General features: G+C 40.6%; 1 protein-coding gene across 1 annotated transcript; it reads left to right on the forward strand.

The window, feature by feature from the left end:
* Positions 1 to 20,418: 20,418 nt before the first annotated feature.
* On the forward strand, positions 20,419 to 21,147 carry LOC124272382 (proline-rich receptor-like protein kinase PERK2). Its single transcript, XM_046707549.1, has one exon. The coding sequence runs from the start codon at positions 20,419 to 20,421 to the stop codon at positions 21,145 to 21,147; it is 729 nt and encodes a 242-aa protein (XP_046563505.1).
* The last annotated feature ends 47 nt before the right edge of the window (positions 21,148 to 21,194 follow it).

Below are 21,194 nucleotides of genomic sequence, written 5' to 3' on the forward strand. Positions count from 1 at the left end.
GTTGTCACTTGAGGAAGTCCAAATATGCGTATCAGTGAGTGAGTGTGTTTAGTTTTACGCCGCACTCAGCAATATTCCAGCTATATGGCGGCTGTCTGTAAATAATCCAGTCTGGACCAGACAATTCAGTGATCAACAGCATGAGCATCGACCTGCGTAATTGAGAACCGATGACATGTGTCAACCAAGGCAGCGAGCCTAACCAACCGATCCCGTTAGTCTCCTCTTACGGCAAGCATGGGTTACTGAAGGTTCATTCTAACCCGGATCTTCACGGGTATATGCGAATCAACAGTAAGAACAGTTTGCTTAAACTTTCCTGACATTTGTTTAATGACGGGTACACATATTACACGTGATGCTCGCCTTTGATCGTAGCAAATGCATATCCAAAATCGATGAATGGTTGTCCGGAAGAATCAAAATAATCATACAACAAACATAATTCTGATATGAACATAAATGACTATATGGGCGTTAAAATCGATTCTTTTTTCCATGTGTATACTTTGACTAGGCTAATTTTTAACGTTTCCTTTCCTCATTTCACAGACAAGGTAATACTGTATGTCCCTAGCATTATTTTATGTACAGTTAAATCTTCTAAGACGACGACGTATGGAGTTCAAGTATATGTAATTGCAGGGTCATTCTGTTTCGCATAGAAATTAAATTGCTCTCTCGTGGTTTGAAGTGAGAAAGCTGTCCCGTGAGCTGGTTAATTACCTGGTAGTTGAATTGCGGCAATAAAGATGCAGATGCAGCTCTATTTTTATATTTTTGCATGACGCGAGGATCAAAACAAAATGATAAAATGTCATCCTCTCATCTGACGTCAATCTTTCAATCCTTTTTAATCAAATAGGTTTTCAGTCATTTTCTCTTCAGATAAAATTATTTCTATTTCAGAGAGTCGTAACTTGCTACCATGGTTAAAATTTACTGTCACTCCACGCATATAGCTGTTGTTAATTAGGCTATCTCATTTCATAAATCTAATAAAACCAGGCTCTGTTTTCACGATCAAGGCTGTTCGCGGTGATATGCGAGGTAAAATGGCTTGCGCCAGAATACTGGCTTCTTTCATGAAAGAAAAACAATAAAACATTTGGTTAATTAAAACACACAAGGATTCACTACCCAGATTAGGTATTTTCTCCGCGGCTATACAGTACCCTCTCATCTGGCTGTTTCTCGGCGTCTAGGTAAGGCCACTACAAGTTAATTTTATCTTCATTTAGGAAAACTATTTCCAGTTGATTCAGTATTTTCAGTTTCTCAGATTATTTCACCAGTGACAAAAATGTATGATATAACTTGTATCATATCTTGTCGATTGATTTGTCTTTGCATGTGTTTGTGAAGACAGGATACGCTTACCTATTTTAGCAGATATTTTGAATGCGTGTAGAAAGGCTGTGTCACTTGAAGTCCTTGTTTGTAATGGTGTTTCCATCAGGTCTTAAAAATAAAATACTCAGATACATCTAGCTTTGCTGAGTTCAAGAGGTCGGTCATAAAACTCATAATGTCTGTTTTTGCAACTTGTTGATCGTGTATGATGTTGCTTAAAAATCAATTTCAATTGACTTGCCTCTGCAGGTGTTTGTGCAGACAACCACAGGATACGTGCACCTGATTTTAGCAGAGATTTTGCATACATGCTAAAAGGCGTGTTCCTTGTAGGAGGGTAGCTTTAAGGAGCTACTGAGGTCGGTCATAAAACTCATACTGTCTGTTTAGTGCAACTTGTTGATCATGTATAAGATTGTTTAAAAATTATTTTCTCAAAGAAAATCCAGTTGTCGTTGATGAAATACGTAACATCCCACTCGCAGAAGAAAACGTTAAATTTGTTTGTCCATGACGTGACTAAGTGGAATTAACTGTTAATGAAATTGGACTAAATTATAAGTTGCAGTTATCAAAGTGATGCTTCTATGCACTGTGATGGACTCCAGATTTGTAACTTTAATATAATGTTTATAAATCGGAGCCATGACCGGCAATACGCTTATATATCAAACCTAAAATACCACTTATCAGACTTTAATCAATATTGATGCGTCTGCAGACTGTTTAAGTTGCAAACTGATGCACAAATAATGGCAGAGATGTATTATTGCAGGTCCGAGTTGAAAACAGCTCACTGTTACTTTGGGGAAATGTCTCTCGTTTTGGAGGGCAGTCTTCAGGCGTGATATATGGCAAATATATCGGGTCATGATTGTAAATTACTTAAATATGTTTTATTCCTACTTTAAAGCTATCATATATTTTCAAGGATTTCATTTTATATCACATTATGTAATGTTTTACATGTAAAAATTAGGTGAGACTCAAATATAGTCTGTCTCTCTGTGTGCCCGTTCGTCCGACTGTCTGTAATGTATGACATAAACGTTTTACTTACAGACAGAATGTCATGTTCATGCCCATTATAAAGTACACCTGTCATGGAGGATGTGTCACACAAAGCATGACATTTGTTTCTGTCACAGAGACGTTTGCCCTGAAAGGCGTGATATAACAAACATCGCACATGGCAATGTATGACGAGAGAGGTACATAAAGTCCGCAGTCAAGACTACCAGTTGTCCGACCTCCATTTTTGTGGAAGTCGCGGTGGCTGAGCGGGTTAGGCGGCTGACTTTGTGTGCTGGCGATTAGGTGCCTGACTCTGAGGGTGTGGGTTCGAATCCCGGATGGGACTCAACCCAAAAATACTAGAATCTGTACTTTACTAAGAAAGTGTAATCCCAAATATAACATATGTTACATTTGACCACTTTCTAAATGGCATTGTGCAATCAATGCATGACATGCATATGCATGATGTAATGTTTATCGATCACAAGATGTGTCATATACAAATGTGTTTTGTGCTATTTAAATGTATATCTGCCTCGAAGAAAGTTCTATTTCAAGGCGTGATATCAAGTATATATGTCACGCTGAAGTATATGTGATGTCCAAACGTGATATCAAATAGGTATGTTACGGTGTAGTATATGTGAAATATATGTGATGAACAAACATGATATTCAGTCACGGTGACGTATATGTTATATACAAACATAATATAAAGTATATATGTCACGGGGAAGTATATGTGATGTACAAACACGTTTTAAAGTATATATGTCAAGGGTGAAGTATATGTGATGTACAAACATAATATAAAGTATATATGTCACGGGGAAGTATATGTGATGTACAAACACGTTTTAAAGTATATATGTCAAGGGTGAAGTATATGTGATGTACAAACATAATATAAAGTATATATGTCACGGGGAAGTATATGTGATGTACAAACACGTTTTAAAGTATATATGTCAAGGGTGAAGTATATGTGATGTACAAACATGATATAAGGTATATATGTCACGGGGAAGTAAATTTTGAAGTACAAACATGATATAAAGAAGTATATCTGTCACAGTGGCATATCCTCCACTTTCAGGATATATAGGATACCTGTCACTGACATATATAAAAGATAAAAGTGGAGATGAAACCAAAATTGTATTTGGATAATAATCATAAATTCGTGTCAGTATCTGACAGAAAACAACAATCCCGAAGCACCGTTTTAAAAAAATGTACGACACACACATAAACCGATTTCTGGACCAACCATGAGGTGATGTGTCTCTGTTGTAATTATACGTGATGTATAAATTACACAAGGGGTGATTAATGTGGTTTGAACCTTACAGAGAAAGCCTTAAAGACATTAAAATGATATAGTTTTCAACATAATCCCCTTCCACGTGGATACACTTTTACCGAGGACGTTCTCTTTGTTCTCCGAAATGTTCTCCACGGCTGCTCTAACATCGCCGTTCGTGTCGAAATGGGTTCTGGCTAGAACTTTCATCACGTTTTGGAACAGATGGAAATCTGATAGAGGAAAACCAGATGATTATAACTGGCGATGAATGATTTCAAAGCCACACTCGTGGATTGCGGCCATGGAACTGACTGATTTATGCACTGGCGTTTTGTTCTGTCGAAAGAGCACAACTCTTCTCTGCTTCTCACGTCTTAATTTCAATCCCGTTATACCCTGAAAAGTTAACAATGATGTGCGCCATTTTTCGTCTGAACTTTTGAAGAGCGTCCACCATGATGACATCCTCGGCATCACAGAACAAGGATGCCATAACATGTCTAGTTGATGCGTCCTGTGGTGTTGGTGATAATGTCAAATGCTTCCACATAATGATTTGATTTCAGAGTGGAAGAGGTGAACCCATACTCATCTATGGTCGTTTAAAAAATCTTTCTAGATCAGCTTCATACAGCGCTAGGTTATCCCGAAACAAGATCGGTTTGATTTTCAGTTATTTTTATTTTATTATTTTATCAGATTCCAAAGCTGTGGAACCCAACGAGGTGACATTATCTTCATTGACAAAGTTCTTGTGATAATAGAATGTAATCTCCACCTATGGCTACTCAACCTGTATGGGCCGTGGGGTAGCTTAGTGGTTAAAGCGTTTGCTCGTGACGCCGAAGATCCGGGTTCGATTCCTCACATGGGTACAATGTGTGCAGCGAGGGGTATATATGGAAAGCCAACTTCTGATGTCCCCCGCCGTGATAGTGCTGAAATATTGCTAAAAGCGGCGTAAAACTAAACTCACTCGACATTTGGACATCACCATTCTGTTGCTGACGTGACAGATCTTTCGGGGCGTGGTCGCCTTCATGGTCCTAACACGATTAAACTCTGAGGGACAGAGCGAGAGGCATCCGTCAGTAATGCAGTAGTGCTGTATTCGTGCCTCCGTGTATGCTCCTTTGGTTTTGTTTGCTTGTTCTATTCAATCCCCATTTCTGCAGGTACGTGATCCTGCCGTTCTTGAAGTTCGTACATTTTCAAAAGGTTTTCCGTCCCTGATTATCTTAACGTCTGAGAACAGTTTGCTCAATTGACTCAAGTATGTGTGGATGTAATTCATGAACATGTAATCATGTAATTAAAAATATACTACAAACAAAAAATATGGGAACACCCTAAAATCTGATAGTCATACATAAACTGAAACGTGGTGAGGTCATTTATACTCTAAGGTAAATGCAACTTTTTGTGTGCTTAATGGGCACTTTAAACGACATGTTGGAACATGCAGTGAAGCAACTGATTCAATATTCGTTGAGTTTGAGTGAATTGAAATATTGTTAAAAACAGAGAAAAACAAGGGTGCTGAAACACACCAGCACCATGTTTGATTCAAACGCTCACACACCAGCACCATGTTTGATTCAAACGCCCAAACACAACAGCCTAGTGCATGTGGAAGACAGACTTCCCATGCAGCTTGCGGCAACGTTTCCATTAAAAGAAGCTACAGACAGTATTGAAGCCTCACACCTTCTTCACCGCAGTGCAAGCCGTTAAGCGCCCGCAACAGAAGCAGGACCATTGCATGGTTACATGAGGGTCAATACATAAGAAGTGGTGCTCTCTGTCTTCAGGTGTCTCCCTCTGTCATTCATACACTGAGGGACAGGTTCCGGGCCACTGGTAGAGTAAAGGACAGACCTCGCTCTGGAATACCCAGAAAAGCTTCAAGGGCAGATGACGGATATGTTATGGTCCAAGCCCTTCGGAACCGATTCGCAACTGCCTGTGCCCAGTTGCCACTAGATGCACGGGAAGTCTGTCTTCCACATGCACTAGGCTGTTATGTTCGGGCGTTTGAATCAAACATGGTGCTGGTGTGTTTCAGCACCCTTGTTTTTCGCTGTTTTTCACAATGTTCCATTTCACTCAAACTCAACGAATATTGAATCAGTTGCTTCACTGCATGTTCCAACATGTCGTTCAAAGTGCCCATTAAGCACACAAAAAGTTGCATTTACCTTAGAGTATAAATGACCTTACCACGTTTCAGTGTATACATGACTATCAAATTTTAGGGTGTTCCCACATTTTGTTTGTAGTATAGTTAACGATGAAGCAGTCCCTTTTACCTAACGCTCAGAAATAGACTCTGGATCCGTGCTCTTCGTTGTTCATTTCTGAGTGAGTGAGTGGGCTTTTGCGTGGGTTCTTGTGTTAGAGTGAGTGAGTGAGCGACCAAATGAACAAGAGTGGTGAGTGGATGCTAGGTTGAGAGAGTGAGTGAGGGTGTGATTGAGCGCCACTTTCAGCAATAGCCCAGCAATATCACGGTGTTAGGCTAATGGCAGGGATGATGATGGGGATGATATCGTTGTATCGAATATCAGAAAAGTTTGATAATCATACCATGTGTTCGTTGTGTGATATTTATATCTGAAATATTTAGCGACATAAACATTCCTACCATTGGGTGGCAGAAAACCTCATTCATATGACAGGTTTGCTCCATTCTATCTCCAGGAACTAGTCAACCTTTACAAGCCTGGAAGGTCACTCAGATCAGCTAGCCAGCAAAGCTTAGATGTTCCATTTGTCCGAACCACAACATACGGGGACAGAACATTTAGCAGAGCGGGTGCTGTACTCTGGAATGGATTACCTGAAAATGTCAAAAAATAGGAAAATATCAACAGTTTCCGATCTTGTCTCAAAACCATTCTCTTCAAACGAGCATCGACTAAGCGCACATGAGCAGGATATCGTCTAATTTGATTGATTTGATCGATATGTATCATTTTCGATATCCCTATGTTAATTCATTCAACTTCATGTTCGTTTTGAACAAAGAAAGTAGTTTGCATGTGGTCCAATTGCACTGCCCTCCCTTGACCGATTGAGGACGGGGCAGGTTGGAAGAAATCTGGTAGCTTATTGGTTAAAGGACACTCTTCGACTGATAAATGTGTAAATATATGTGTAAATATAACTTGGCGTCAACGGTCCTGACACTGCTATAAAATGATGTTAAAGCGATTTAAAACAAATCTTACGCACTCACTCAACACATCCTTCTCACGCAATCCATCGATTGCACAGGACACCTGTCCATAACTCGAATTCCTTTGACACCAAACCCGATCAACTTTTTAAAGTACAAAAAGTCGGCAATTGGATTATTTCATCTCAAACTATCTAATCACCTAGAGATTAATTTGAGCATATGCATTTCATGTGCCATAGCAGCAATGAACTTTATTCGGCCACATGGGCACATCTGACATGGGTTTTTTGTTGGACTACTACTATATTCCATTGCCAATGCTGATTAACAGCTCCTTAACAGTCCAGGCAGCAAACTAGGCTCTGATTTACACCAGTCACATCTAGAGGTGACGATGTATTTTCAGAATAACTCGTGAAATATGTTCTCAGATTTCTTCAAACAATATCTATTTTTTTTTAATTTTTAATGCGATGTTTACAAGATTTACTGATTTCCCACTGGAGGAGGATCTGATCGCATGACCGACATATGCTGTCGTTTTTCCGGGTGTTTTTGGAATGAAGTAAAATTCAACGGACGACTTTCACATTCCCGGGGAAACCCCAGGGAATTCCCCATGAATAAATACTCAACCGTTGTTTCCTGTACAGATTTCGAAGATTTAATCTTGAACTCCGGGTCCTTGCATAGCTGGAAAAAGCCTGACGGCAGGCATGTGATTGAATATCCAAGCTCCGACAATCACAGTGAACAAAATAGAGAAATGCACATTAAAACAGTTGAGTACGTTCCTAGATTAACAGTGACAGTCAACAATATGCAGCAATCCAAAGAGTGAGTGAGTGAGTTGGGTTTTACGCCGCTTCTAGCAATATTCCAGCAATATCACGGCGGCTATATAGAAGAAATGGTCTTCAGCAACCCATGCTTGCCGTAAGAGACGACTAACGGTTGGTCAGGCTCGCAGCCTTGGTCGATACATGACGCCATATCCCAACGGCGTAGATCGATACTCGTGTTGTTGATCACTGGATTGTCTGGTCCAGGCACGATCATTTACAGACCGCCGCCATTTAGCTGGAATATTGCTGAGTGCGACGTTAAACAACGAACAAACAAGCGAATGTACTTAATGCAAAACCTTATCGACACATCTTTTCGCATTTCGCATTTATATTTCCAGCCGATCATTAATGACTTTGACGTAGTCGTCAGCGGATTAACCATTTGACATTTTCAGAAATCCAACAGAGAATCATGTAATTTTAAAAACACAGTTACATGCTTGTCACAGCAAGAGTCTGAGGACCATATTTAGAACTCACGTCATAACTTAATGCAAGGCTACACATGCTCCGCAGTCTTTCATCATTCTGCCCCAAATACTACAGACCCGTGAAGATCCGGGTTAAAATTGGTCTTCAACAACCCATGCTTGTCTTAAGAGGCGACTGACGATATTTTTGGTTGTCAGGCTCGTTGACTTGGCTGACACACGTCATCGTATCCCAATTGCGTAGATAGATACTCATGTTATTGATCACTGGATTGTTTGGCCCAGACACGATCATTTACAGAGCACGTCTTTTCGCATTTCGCATTTATATGACCAGCCGATCATTAATGACTTTGACGTAGTCGTCAGCGGATTAATCATTTGACACTTTTAGAAATCCAAGAGAGAATCCTAGAATTTTAAAACAGACACAGTTAGAGAGTCTAAGTACCATATTTAGAACCCATCTCATAGCTTAACACAACGTTACACACCTGCTCCCTTGTCTTTCAACATCCTGTCCCGAATACTTCAACGGTATACCACACAAGCATAGTCTGTCACACAGACCCTGAAGCACATATATCCAAGGAAGCCCAAGAAGTCGAGAATATGTGGCAAGTCTCGATTTCCACAGTTTCAGGGTCTGTGCCAATCTGCTGACTTCACAGGCGAGCGCAGCTTCTGAAAATGAAGGAAGTCCCAGAACTCCTTTTCATTACATTGTATTATTTTTTATTGTGAACTGGTTTTTTTATTGTGAACTGGTTTTTCTGTTACATATGTTCATTTCAGAGGCTAGTGTCTAACACAAGCACTACAGGATCACAACACGGGGTATTTCCATGGAGCTAACCTATTTCATAGCACGGGTTTTCCTGTAGAAAAATAGAAACGTGAAGTCACAGTCACGAGGACTCAACTTTAAGACTATCCGCATATTGAGTTTCTCTCACCTCAAGTTTAAGAAACTAATGCTATATGAATATAAAGAAACCTCCCTATGGTTGAGGAAACAACCTTTTTCTTTTTTTTATCTCACTTTTTTCGTACAAAGTCAACATACAGTGAATAGTCCACTACTTCCAGACATTTCCTGGAATTTTGATTTGATTTTCCGGATTTACACAGAATATGAAATAAACTAAATAGATTACATCTGAAAAGTGTATGGAATGAAGACCAAAATTGCAGAAATGATGGTACACTACAGTTTATCTTCGAGTTGTAATTATCTACATTATATGCAATTTCGACCTCTTTTTAATATGTGAAATATTTGGATGTCTATTTGCTAGTCTTGATTTGAAAATATTGTATTTTGTGATAATTATGATGTGATTGAGCACATCATTTCTTTTCTCAGGGTATCCAAATAATACATTTTTCCTATCTAAGTGAAGAGTGAGTGAGTGTGTTTAGCTTTACGCTACACTCAACAATATTCCAGCTATATGGCGGCGGTATGTAAATAATCGAGTCTGGACCAGACAATCCAGTGATCAACAGCATGAACATCCATCTACGCAATTAGGATACGATGACATGTGTCCACCCAGTCAGCGAGCCTGACCATCCGATCCAGTTAGTCGCCTCTTACGACAAGCATGGGTTACTGAAGGCCAATATTCTAACCCGGATCTTCACGGGTCATCTAAGTGAAGGAGAATGCCCGTTTTATGATGAATCCAAGCAATAACATTTTTCCAAATGTCTTTGAAAATATCACATTCATAGAATATGACAGTGTATTATGGTTTCGACGCATGTGTTGCAGAAAGGATCAGGACACAACTGATTGTCCGTTGTAGACCATATACAAACTAGGCTCGCATTAGAAGTCTTGGCCTCTGTCGACCAACGCCAATAGCAATACATTCACAGTCTCGGTCCTGTGTTAAATCTGTACTGCTGAGGTTTCTGTGTCGGTGCTGAGCGCCAAAGAGACGGCTAAAACAAAGCCATAGCACAACGTGTCTTCTCTTCTTAAAAGTATCTACGTAATCGGGTTTGCGGTACTTTAATAAGAGCTGTGGTGTAAATATGCCATCTGCCGAATGGAAGGATATAATTTCTTTTCCTAGCGGAGTGTTAATCTAAGGCAGATGGAAAGACACAGTTGTTAGTATGGGGTTGTAGGTGGTCAATAGTTGGGGGTAGGACATAGGGTGAATTGCTCAGTTGTGGTGAAGTCGTTTTGCTCCATGTAGCAAGGCTTATGTTGTAAGAGAGTCCATGCTATCCGCATCTATGAAACTTTTGCCACTTCGGTGTAGAATGAGGACTATTTTTATGGATATACAACTTCTTTATTGTGTATGGGCGATGTTTCGACATAGATTCTAATGTGGAAACGTCGCCTATACAGAATATAGAAGTTGTATATCCATAAAAATAGTCATTATTCATCAACTCAACTTCTAAAATGCCAATCAAAGATGCCACTTCGGTGAAATCAATGAGCACGGGTTGTTGCTGAAAGACCAATGCATATAATCCGTACGAAGTTTGGATTCCACCCATGATTAGCGCACCCCGGTGGCGACATTTTAGCTCTAGTTCAGCCCATGTTTCCAACTGTTTGAATGTTATTTGCTGTAGCTGTGACTGTCACTGGAAGCGCTCGTAAAATCGCGATCACACCAAACATACATTCATACATACATACATACATACATACATACATACATACATACATACATACATACATACATACATACATACATACATACATGCATACATACATACATACATACATACACATACATACATACATACATACATACATACATACATACATACATACATACATACATACATACATACATACATACATACATACATACATACATACATACATACATACATACATACATACATACATACATACATACATACATGCATACACCCACCGAGTTAGTGTGGCTTTCCCATCTTTACGAGGTACCCATTCACAGCTGGGTGGACTGGGACACATAGTCACAGTACTTTGTCCAAGTTTACTTCACGTTGCTGTACCCGCAACTAGGTGTTTGCACGTATTCATGTGGCCACCATCTGGGCATATACCAACGGATTCGTGGGTTCTTTTAAGTGCACAGAGTTGTGTACTGTACAGGGGTTGTGACAACACTGAAAGAGTTTGCACTCAACGTTGACTCCAAGGTTCAAACAATTTAACCATCTGAAACGTAAGCCATATGGATGGGTCATTATCTCACGCCGGGTTCAGTGAGAGATATATTTACAACAATTGAATTTTTTAGATTGCGGTAACCGTTATGTTCTTGACCGATCCATCCTTTAGTCAGTTACTGATGTTAGTCTGTATCGTTATCTTAACATATCATACCCCTCATCACATGTCGATTAGCCGACATATAGCTGGAATATTGCTGAGTGCGGGGTAAAACTAAACTCACTCACATGTCGATTAGAATACAGATCAGGTAGTTATAAAGTGTGACCTGGTTATTGTGTATGATACTTTTCGTACAGTGCACATCATTGCTCGTGATATCAACCACTGGTTTGCCTGATCCAGACACAACTGTTCAATAGCATAATAGATTTATGCAAATCGTGCTCACAGGTTGTTACGTTCATACCTCCATCAACACAGACATATTAAAATGAATTTCTGGGAAAAAAATAAAATAACGATGATTGCATCTGAAGCAGCTCATTGGATCATTAACACAATGAATGTTGACACCGATGTGAAATCAGTGACGTCATGAACCCATGACCCGCCCACTCCATAGATGAGCCAATCAGGAAGCAGTAGATAAGTAGAGGGCGTGTTTTTATGTCGTTTAATGAGTGAGTGAGTGAGTGAGTGAGTGAGTTTTACAAAATATTCAATATTGGGACACAATTTCTGGGCTTCGGCCATTGTACCTATGTAGGGAATCGAACCCGGGTCTTCGACGTGATGAGAGAACGCTTTAACCACAAGGCTACCCCACCGCCCCTTGTGTCGTTTAAGGAAATAAACAGAAAGGAATGCCCCATAAGCCGATCAAATATGATATAATCACTTGCAAATTTATTTACTAACAGGCCGTCATGACATGACTTGAATTTTGGTGTCTGAGATGTATAACTGTTTTTTATCAAAGTGTCGTTTAAAAATCTATGCACTTTCAGTTTGCTTGGCACGCTTATACAAGTACAATCACTCATTCTTTCGCTGTGATACATTACAGATCCCTTTTTGTCATTACGATGAACGAATTACTTGTCAGTGTTCTTGCTACAAGGAAAAAATGAACACAGCCTTTTGAGAACATGTTGATATATTGAATTCTTCAATACGAGGACGAGCCTTATACTCCTGAGATAAGCTCAACATTAAATGTGTCTGCAACTGAAAAATATCTAGTACAAAAAAGTAATTTCTCTCCGATGAGTTATCAGGTCGAAAAAAGCAGTATGAATGTAACCGATATTTTTATCGTTATCTTCAGCTGAAGTGATGACATTTATCGAGCAGAAACAGCTCAAGGGAGCTAACCCCAACAACACCCAGGCATGTCTAATGAAGCACACGTAAAATATTTGTTATTTGTTCTTTTCTTAAAGATCACATATACTGTAGGGGACAAATATATAAATCATGTATTGAATGAAACCCCGTCATTAAAACTACTCACTTTGACATTTAAATAACTTTAATCGACCTTTTTGACACCACTGCACAATTCTCTCCCGCGAACGAAATTTCAACCAATCAGAGGGGCGTGTCTCCGTGACGTAATGTGAGGTATACATATGAGGGGCGATGTAGAATTCATGTACATTTCCGAGGGTAGATTATCTGGTTTACAGGTTTGTGTAAACCTGAAATCGTGACAGTTGTTGTGAAAAATGAAAGCTTTATGTTTTCACAATCTACTGTCATTAAATCTTGTCACCTGCTTTGCCTAGCTTCCGAGTTACAACTTGTTTTCATAGACGATTCTGTCAAAATCGCAGTGGGACCTTTGGAAGGGTGGATGCCCATCACATGCCGTTATTTGAAAACATCCCCGCTACTTCTTGTCTGATTGTAACAAAGTATCCCAGCAGTGTAGGATTTTTCAGATTTTCTAATGCTTGGATGGTATAATGACTGATTAAAATTTGATCCTGTTTCTGTGTTTTTACCTCGATATTTAATCATGTTATGTAAAAATATGATGTCTATTTCCTGCTATGATATTAAAAACACACATTTGATGTATTTAACCCGTAAACTAAACAACCCCACTTTGCCTTTGTTTGAAAAATCTGTAAATCTGTAAATAGGTAATAAATGTTTTTAACTAAGTACAAGGTAAATGCTTATGTGCATTTCTTATGCAATAATGAAGTTCAGTTCGTATCCTCAAAACAGTGTCGGCCCATAAATTTTTTTCAGGCAATCAAACTTACATGCAATACAGCGATTACTACTCTCTTGCTGTAACCCTTGTTTGGTGGTAAACCCACACACGTGTTATTTGTCATCATTCACTTGATGGTCAGTTAATGAATTTGTACAGGTATAATTAGTGGCAGCACCACTCAGATTACCCGACAAAGGTTCCCATTTGGCATTTCTTGTGTCTGGAGTAAATACTCATCATTATGAATGAAGGTCTGATGTGGCAAGTCTTATGTAATATGCGCATTGAAGTGCAGCAAGAGGAATTATCAGCTGAGTTACAAAAACAAACATCGATCAAAGGATTAACTGATAACACGCTGATTGATTAATTGCATTTATCTTACACAGCAGATTTGTTAGAAGGTAGAGTTTATGTATGTAGATTTACTAATCTATACTGAATACACCCAGTCGTAAAGTGTCTGTGTAAAAACAACGTCCTTCTGTCAAAGGATTAACCGCCAATACATTGATTGATTGCTCATTATTGGCTAACTAAATTACTTTTTTAAAGAATGGCGGACATCATGCAATTAGGTGCCAGGTGTGCTATCTTGGGTGACCAATGGGACTATACTCCAATGTGAAAAACCTGAAACGATAGATCACTTTTTCGTATATTGTTACAACTGTTTTCGACTGTTAAAAGCGGCGGTCTGTAAATAATCTAGTCTCGACCAGACAATCCAGGGATCAACAGCATGAACATCAATCTACGCAATGGGGATACGATGACATGTGTCAACCCAGTCAGCGAGCCTGACCACCAATTCCCCTTTAGTCGCCTCTTACGACAAGCATGGGTTACTGAAGGTCAATTCTAACCGGGACCTTCACGGGTACTACAAGTAGAAAGTAGTTTTGATTTTCTAACGTGATGAAAACAAACCATTATCTCATTGATTCTCAAACAGACTTTATCCCGTGACGTCACGATTTTTAAAAATGGCAGCGTCCTGTCGCGAACATACATGAGAATAAATGCTATTTAGGTTTGTTTTCACCTAGTGACAAAATCAAAACTACTTTCTAATGGTAGTAAAATATGTATCTGATTGATGACCAATCGGATTTTGCATGACATACCTTAAACAAACAATTTCTCTCTTGGAAGCGAGGTGGGTGTCAATAAAATACTACTTCCAATATTATTGTGTTTTCGACCACAACCTCGCTTCCGAGGAAGAAATCGTTATGTCCCAAGTTGTGTCATGCAAATTCCTTTTGGTCATTAATGCAAATTCCTTTTGGTCATTAATCTATACATATTTTACTACAACTAGTAGGTGATTTGAACACAAGGAAATATCGTTCCAGGTTTCCACAAGCTTCGCACTCACAAACATAACCCATTTAGCACGAACTGCGGGGTCCGGTGGAAACACCATCACCCGACCCCTGGGAGCATTTGGCGACAACGCAACGATTCGGCATGTCTTCCTTGACGTCGGGAAAGCAGCAAAATGACGAGCTTGTCACACACTTTACATACGACTAACTGGAAATCCTTCCTCACATAACGTCACTTCGGGTGCTCTGGCGACAGAGTTTGGTAACCTCTCTGTGGTTTCGTTGGCGGGCGAGAGTGAAGCAGACGACTTTTTGGCAACTTTTAATCGCTCGGTATTAATTAACCACGAGTTTTTGAAGAATGAATTTGGTGTTCCGCTTAAGACTAACCACACGTCTTTCATATGCAATGGTTAAAAGAGTACAAAAAAAGTTTATTCGTTCTTTAAGGCAACCGTCAGCATTTACATAACTGAGTAGCAATTGCATGTACTCCTATTCCTGAGAAATAAAGAAAATCAATGTATTTTTTAAAGGAAACCATTCATCAACATTATCCTGTGTCAGTAAGCCAGAACCTTCAATATTTCAGTAGTGTTAATAACATTTTGGACAAACACGGAGAACAATGTTAATAACCCTCCTGAAATCGCCTTCCATTTCTACACAAACTTGAGAATATGTACCACATTCCATTACAACGCTAATATTCACTGTTTTAAAAAAAACTAAATGCTGCATCGCCGATACGCAAATTTATGCAGGACACACAATCAGTGGGCACTCATTGAAATGGATCGCACAGCCAACCAGCGATCTCTCTTGAATGGGTCACACATCCAATCAGCGATCTCCTCTAAATAGGTCACAAAACCATTCAGAGCTCAGCCAAACTGGTCACACACAGCCAATAATGTTAGTGAGAATAATATGAATACATGTTTGAAGCAGTTCACTGTAACAATATTAAAGCTTAGATGCAACCAAAACAATAAACATAATCAAAACACAATTATCATTTATTCATAACATATGATATACATTGCTGATTATGTAAAAACAAAACAAAAAAATTATAAGCGTACAATCGCAAATCAAAAGTGCAATATTTTGTACCTGGGTTTACTACCCTCGAAACGAAGCACGCAGGATACCGAACCCAGTCAGAGCGGGTGGGCGTGCACTTAAGTGTAACGAAGCCTTACATTGGCTGGTTTGTTTGCCGATACGCTCAGGGGTCTTTGTGTACAGAGATGTTGTAAATACACGCTCATTTTTTAGTATAACATTTTGTAATCAACAGCCATCATAACATGTCATGTATCACACCTGCCTGTCTGTGTAATTACATAATGTGACAGAGACAATACTCGGGTGCACGAGCCATAAATCAATGCGTTTTGTTTATGGTGTATAGCCTGATAGGTGTTCAGTTCAAATTGCATGTGGTCAGTGATCGAAGTTGTGTATTGCATATTGTCATTAGCAGACAGGCAGGCAGACACATACGTGTCAATAAAACAGAGATTGAGTTTTGTCTGTGACAGAGGCATATCTATATCACAGTTAGAAAATCTGACAATGCTAAATAATGACGTTGATTTTAAATATCGGACTGAGAAAGTGACTCGGTAAGAACGTGTGGTGAAATAGTCAAATGAAATTATATAAACAGTTATATCGGTAATCTACTGTCATAACATATAAAAAGCTCGCGCCTTTGAAATATCAACAAAACATTAGAAAAATAGCTCACATCAAAGCCTACTCCGAGTACTCACCGCGCGCCAGTGAAGGTTTTCCGTCTTGAAATGTCGAACGCCTCACTGGTTGACACATAGCTGAGTAGATCTAGATCCTTAACAAGGTTCTTTTATGTAACGAGTAGATTATTTACTATTTGTTGTTTGTGTACACAACCGAGATTAGACTACTCCTGCTCACGACTTTATAATTTGGGCATCCCGCTTCCAAGCTGCGCGAACCTATTCACAGCTGTTGAAACCACTTTTCACCCCAGCTGGGGTGAATTTAGTGAATCGTTCGAACTCCGATTTCGCGGGGGTTTTTTCATCGCGTTATTTTTCAACTTTATAAGTTGAATTTGCATTTTTGATCATTTGTTACTTTAAGTCCATAGCGAAATGTATCAGAATCTGCAAGTTGTGTTTTGCGTTGCATGTGACCTTTAATAATTCCAACATAAGTCTGTAGTAGTTAATTGAAACAATGCTAGGAATAACCACATAAATATAAGTCATTTCCTGAAACCACGTAAGTAATATCCCCATAAATATGTCTGTCTGTCTAAGTTTATTGATAATACCCGGTCCCCATGGTCCCTAGTATGGTGACCTACCTTCAGTTGCTGGTGATCTCTAGCCCTAATTTATATATTGTATTGTTCATAAAATTTGTTTAATTTTACAGTTACATGCTAGTTTTAATTCTCTATCTGTGAATAATTCAATTTAATTTATTATGAATTTGTAATTTGATAAAGTCACGATATGACTGACATATTGCCGATGTGACTATACATCGTAACTCACTCCCTATTGATATTATCCACATGCATATGTGCCTTTTGTTGTTCATTGAAACAATAATCCTGATATCCACATATATTAGGCCCGCAGTGCTTTCAACATTGAACGAAAATGTTAGTAATGTTCACGTTCTGTATCAATGTTTCGTCAAGTAAATAGATTAACATTTTCAGAGAAAGGTATTCGATGAAATAAATGATTTCCGTGCGGACTTTAGCTACGGATATTCAGCTAGACATAGTATGTTTATGCAATATTCAATAGATAGAGATACCTTGGGTAGAAAAAGAGTAACGTGTTACGTGTCGATTCCCGAGTTGAAACAAAACGTTAACAAGCAAACTTTACAGGAAAGAGTACTATGTGAAACAAACAAATAAACAGCAAAGTATTGCAGCATAATTAACAATCGTAGCGTAAAAATTATTTAAAAATACAAATAACTCCAAGTAATTGAAATAGCAGTGCAAAATGGAGTGGCAGTATATATACAACGGCAGTACAGATACAACGGCAGTACAGATACAACGGCAGTACAGATACAACGGCAATACAGATACAACGGCAGTACAGATACAACGGCAGTACAGATACAATGGCAGTACAGATACAAGTACAGAAACAATGGCGAAAAGGCAAAGTACAGATACAACGGCAGTACAGATACAACGGCAGTACAGATACAACGGCAGTACAGATACAACGGCAGTACAGATACAACGGCAGTACAGATACAACGGCAAGTACAGATACAACGGCAGTACAGATACAACGGCAATACAGATACAACGGCAGTACAGATACAACGGCAATACAGATACAACGGCAGTACAGATACAACGGCAGTACAGATACAACGGCAATACAGATACAACGGCAGTACAGATACAACGGCAATACAGATACAACGGCAGTACAGATACAACGGCAATACAGAAACAACGGCAGTAGATACAGATACAGATACAACGGCAGTACAGATACAACGGCAGTACAGATACAACGGCAGTACAGATACAACGGCAGGTACAGATACAACGGCAGTACGGCAGTACAGATACAACGGCAGTACAGATACAACGGCAATACAGATACAACGGCAAGGATACAACGGCAGATACAAGATACAGATACAACGGCAATACAGATACAACGGCAGTACAGATACAACGGCAATACAGATACAACGGCAGTACAGATACAACGGCAGTACAGATACAACGGCAACGGCAGTACAGATACAACGATAATACGGCAGTACAGATACAACGGCAGTACCGGCAGTACAGATACAACGGCAAGTACAGATACAACTGCACGGCAATACAACGGCAATACAGATACAACGGCAGTACAGATACAACGGCGGCAGCAATACAGATACAACGGCAATACGGCAATAGATACATACAACGGCAATACACGGCGGTACAGATACAACGGCAATACAGATACAACAGCAATACTGATACAACGGCGGTACAGATACAACTACAATGCATATGACAGATATAACGGCAACAGATACAACGGCAACAAAAGTTGTGAATAGCAGATGTGTTATATTATATACCTGTCACACTGCTGAATTTTACCAGGAACAACTGGTTGTTCCCAGAGCTTATCATGAATTTCACAGAAATAAACCTTGTTTTCCGGTATTTCAGGAATTAATGCTAGAGGGTATTCTGTCTGTAAGCGTTGATGTTAAGCCCGTTTAGAATAGGATAGTACCAGGATTATTTAGGTGTACTCATGGAGGTAGCCAAGGTTGTATTCTCAGTCCCTTTATGTTTACAATCATTAATTATTTAAATGAATAAGCGTCAAATATTAGAGCTTCATTGTGATGGAATGATTTAGCTGCACCCATAATGTACTTAGTTACTTCTTAGAAATACATATCACATTGATCAGTCAGTGCACCAAGTATATTGTTGTTTGGCCCTCCCCATCTTGAATAAAAGACTTTAGAAACATTGTATATTGAGTCACGGCGAGAACGTTAAATATATATGACATTGTAGACCTTCACAATGTTATCCAATGAAAATATGAATATCTGGTCACATAATCACACCTGATCCTGTACCGACAATTCACCCTATGGGCTTTCCCATATAAAGAGCCGCTTGCTATATTTAACAGGACCTTAAAGTTAAATAGCTGGAAATTATCAAACTGGTTATTATATTTCAAAAGCAAACATGTGTTTGTTGATATTTCTCATGTATACTATTCTCACAACAGTATTTCCAGTTGAAACATTCATCACACCGTTTCTATAAGTATTCACAGATGAGGTGTTGACGGAACGTGACTCTCCCATGGTGAATTAAGACAGAGTGGGTACATCATGTAATGGGGTTTCACACGATCTTGCTGTCAGACACACTAGCCTCCTGGCATACATCAGTCAGGCAATCATCATCCACTTGTCCAACCTCATTTTGTCGCCGACCCCTACCGGTTAAGATCCCTCCGCCTATCACAACCCTGTTCCGATTCCTGACCTCCATCCCATCTGGATCTTGCTTCCATCTTCAAAGCTAGATCCATTTGTTTTTACATTCCATCGTCAGTCACCAAACCGTCCATGCCCATCCTCGGGAAATCACTAACCGTCCATCCCATCCATCCCGTCATTTCGGACGCTCCTCTGTCAACCACCAGCCTCCGTCCATCCCCACCCATCTGTCAACCACCAGCCTCCGTCCATCCACCAGCCTCCGTCCGTCCATCCCCCTCTGTCAACCACCAGCATCTGCCAACCACCAGCCTCCGTCCATCCCCACCCATCTGTCAACCACCAGCCTCCGTCCATCCCCACCCCTCTGTCAACCACCAGCCTCCGTCCATCCCCACCCTCTGTCTGCCCATCCCCACCCCTGTCAACCACCAGCCTCCGCTGTCAACCACCACCCACCCATATGTCAACCACCAGCCTCCGTCCATCCCTACCCTCTCTGTCACCACCAGCCTCCGTCCATCCCCACCCATCTCAACCACCAGCCTCCGTCCATCCCCACCCATATGTCAATCCACCAGCCGCCGTCCATCCCCACCCATATGTCAACCACCAGCCTCCGTCCATCAACACCCCTCTGTCAACCACCAGCCTCCTGTCCATCCCCACCAGTCACCCCAGCCTCTGTCCATCCCCACCCATCTGTCAACCACCAGCCTCCGTCCAGCCAACACCTATATGTCACCCACCAGCCTCTGTCCATCCCACCCTGCTGTCAACCACCAGCCTCCGTCCATCCTCCGTCCATCCCCACCCATCTGTCAACCACCAGCCTCCGTCCATCCCCACCCATCTGCCAACCACCAGCCTCTGTCATCCCCACCCATCACCAACCACCAGCCTCCGTCCATCCCCACCCTCTGTCAACCACCAGTCCATCCCGTGTCAACCATCAGCCTCTGTCCATCCCCACCCTCTGTCAACCACCAGCCTCCGTCCATCCCCCCCGCCCTTTCTGTCAACTACCAGCCTCCAACGTCCAGGCTCCGTCCATCCCTCTGTCAACCACCAGCCTCCGTCCATCCACCTCCGTCCACCCCTCTGTCAACCACCAGCCTCCGTCCATCCCCACCCCTCTGTCAAACCAGCCTCCGTCCAGCCTCTGTCAACCACCAGCCTCTCTGTCCATCAGCACCCCTCTGTCTGTCAACCACCAGCCTCCGTCCATCCCCACCCCTCTGTCAACCACCAGCCTCCGTCCATCCCCACCCCTCTGTCAGCTAAGAGGCGACTAAAGGGATCGGGTGGTCAGGCTCGCTGACTTGGTTGACACGTCATCGTA

This window comes from Haliotis rubra, unplaced genomic scaffold (genome assembly GCF_003918875.1).
Source record: "Haliotis rubra isolate DU_JTF1 unplaced genomic scaffold, ASM391887v1 Scf1696, whole genome shotgun sequence".
NCBI lineage: Eukaryota > Metazoa > Mollusca > Gastropoda > Lepetellida > Haliotidae > Haliotis > Haliotis rubra.

Excerpts from the sequence above, each read along its gene's own strand:
- LOC124272382 (XM_046707549.1), top strand. The coding sequence starts at position 20,419 with ATGTCAATCCACCAGCCGCCGTCCATCCCCACCCATATGTCAACCACC.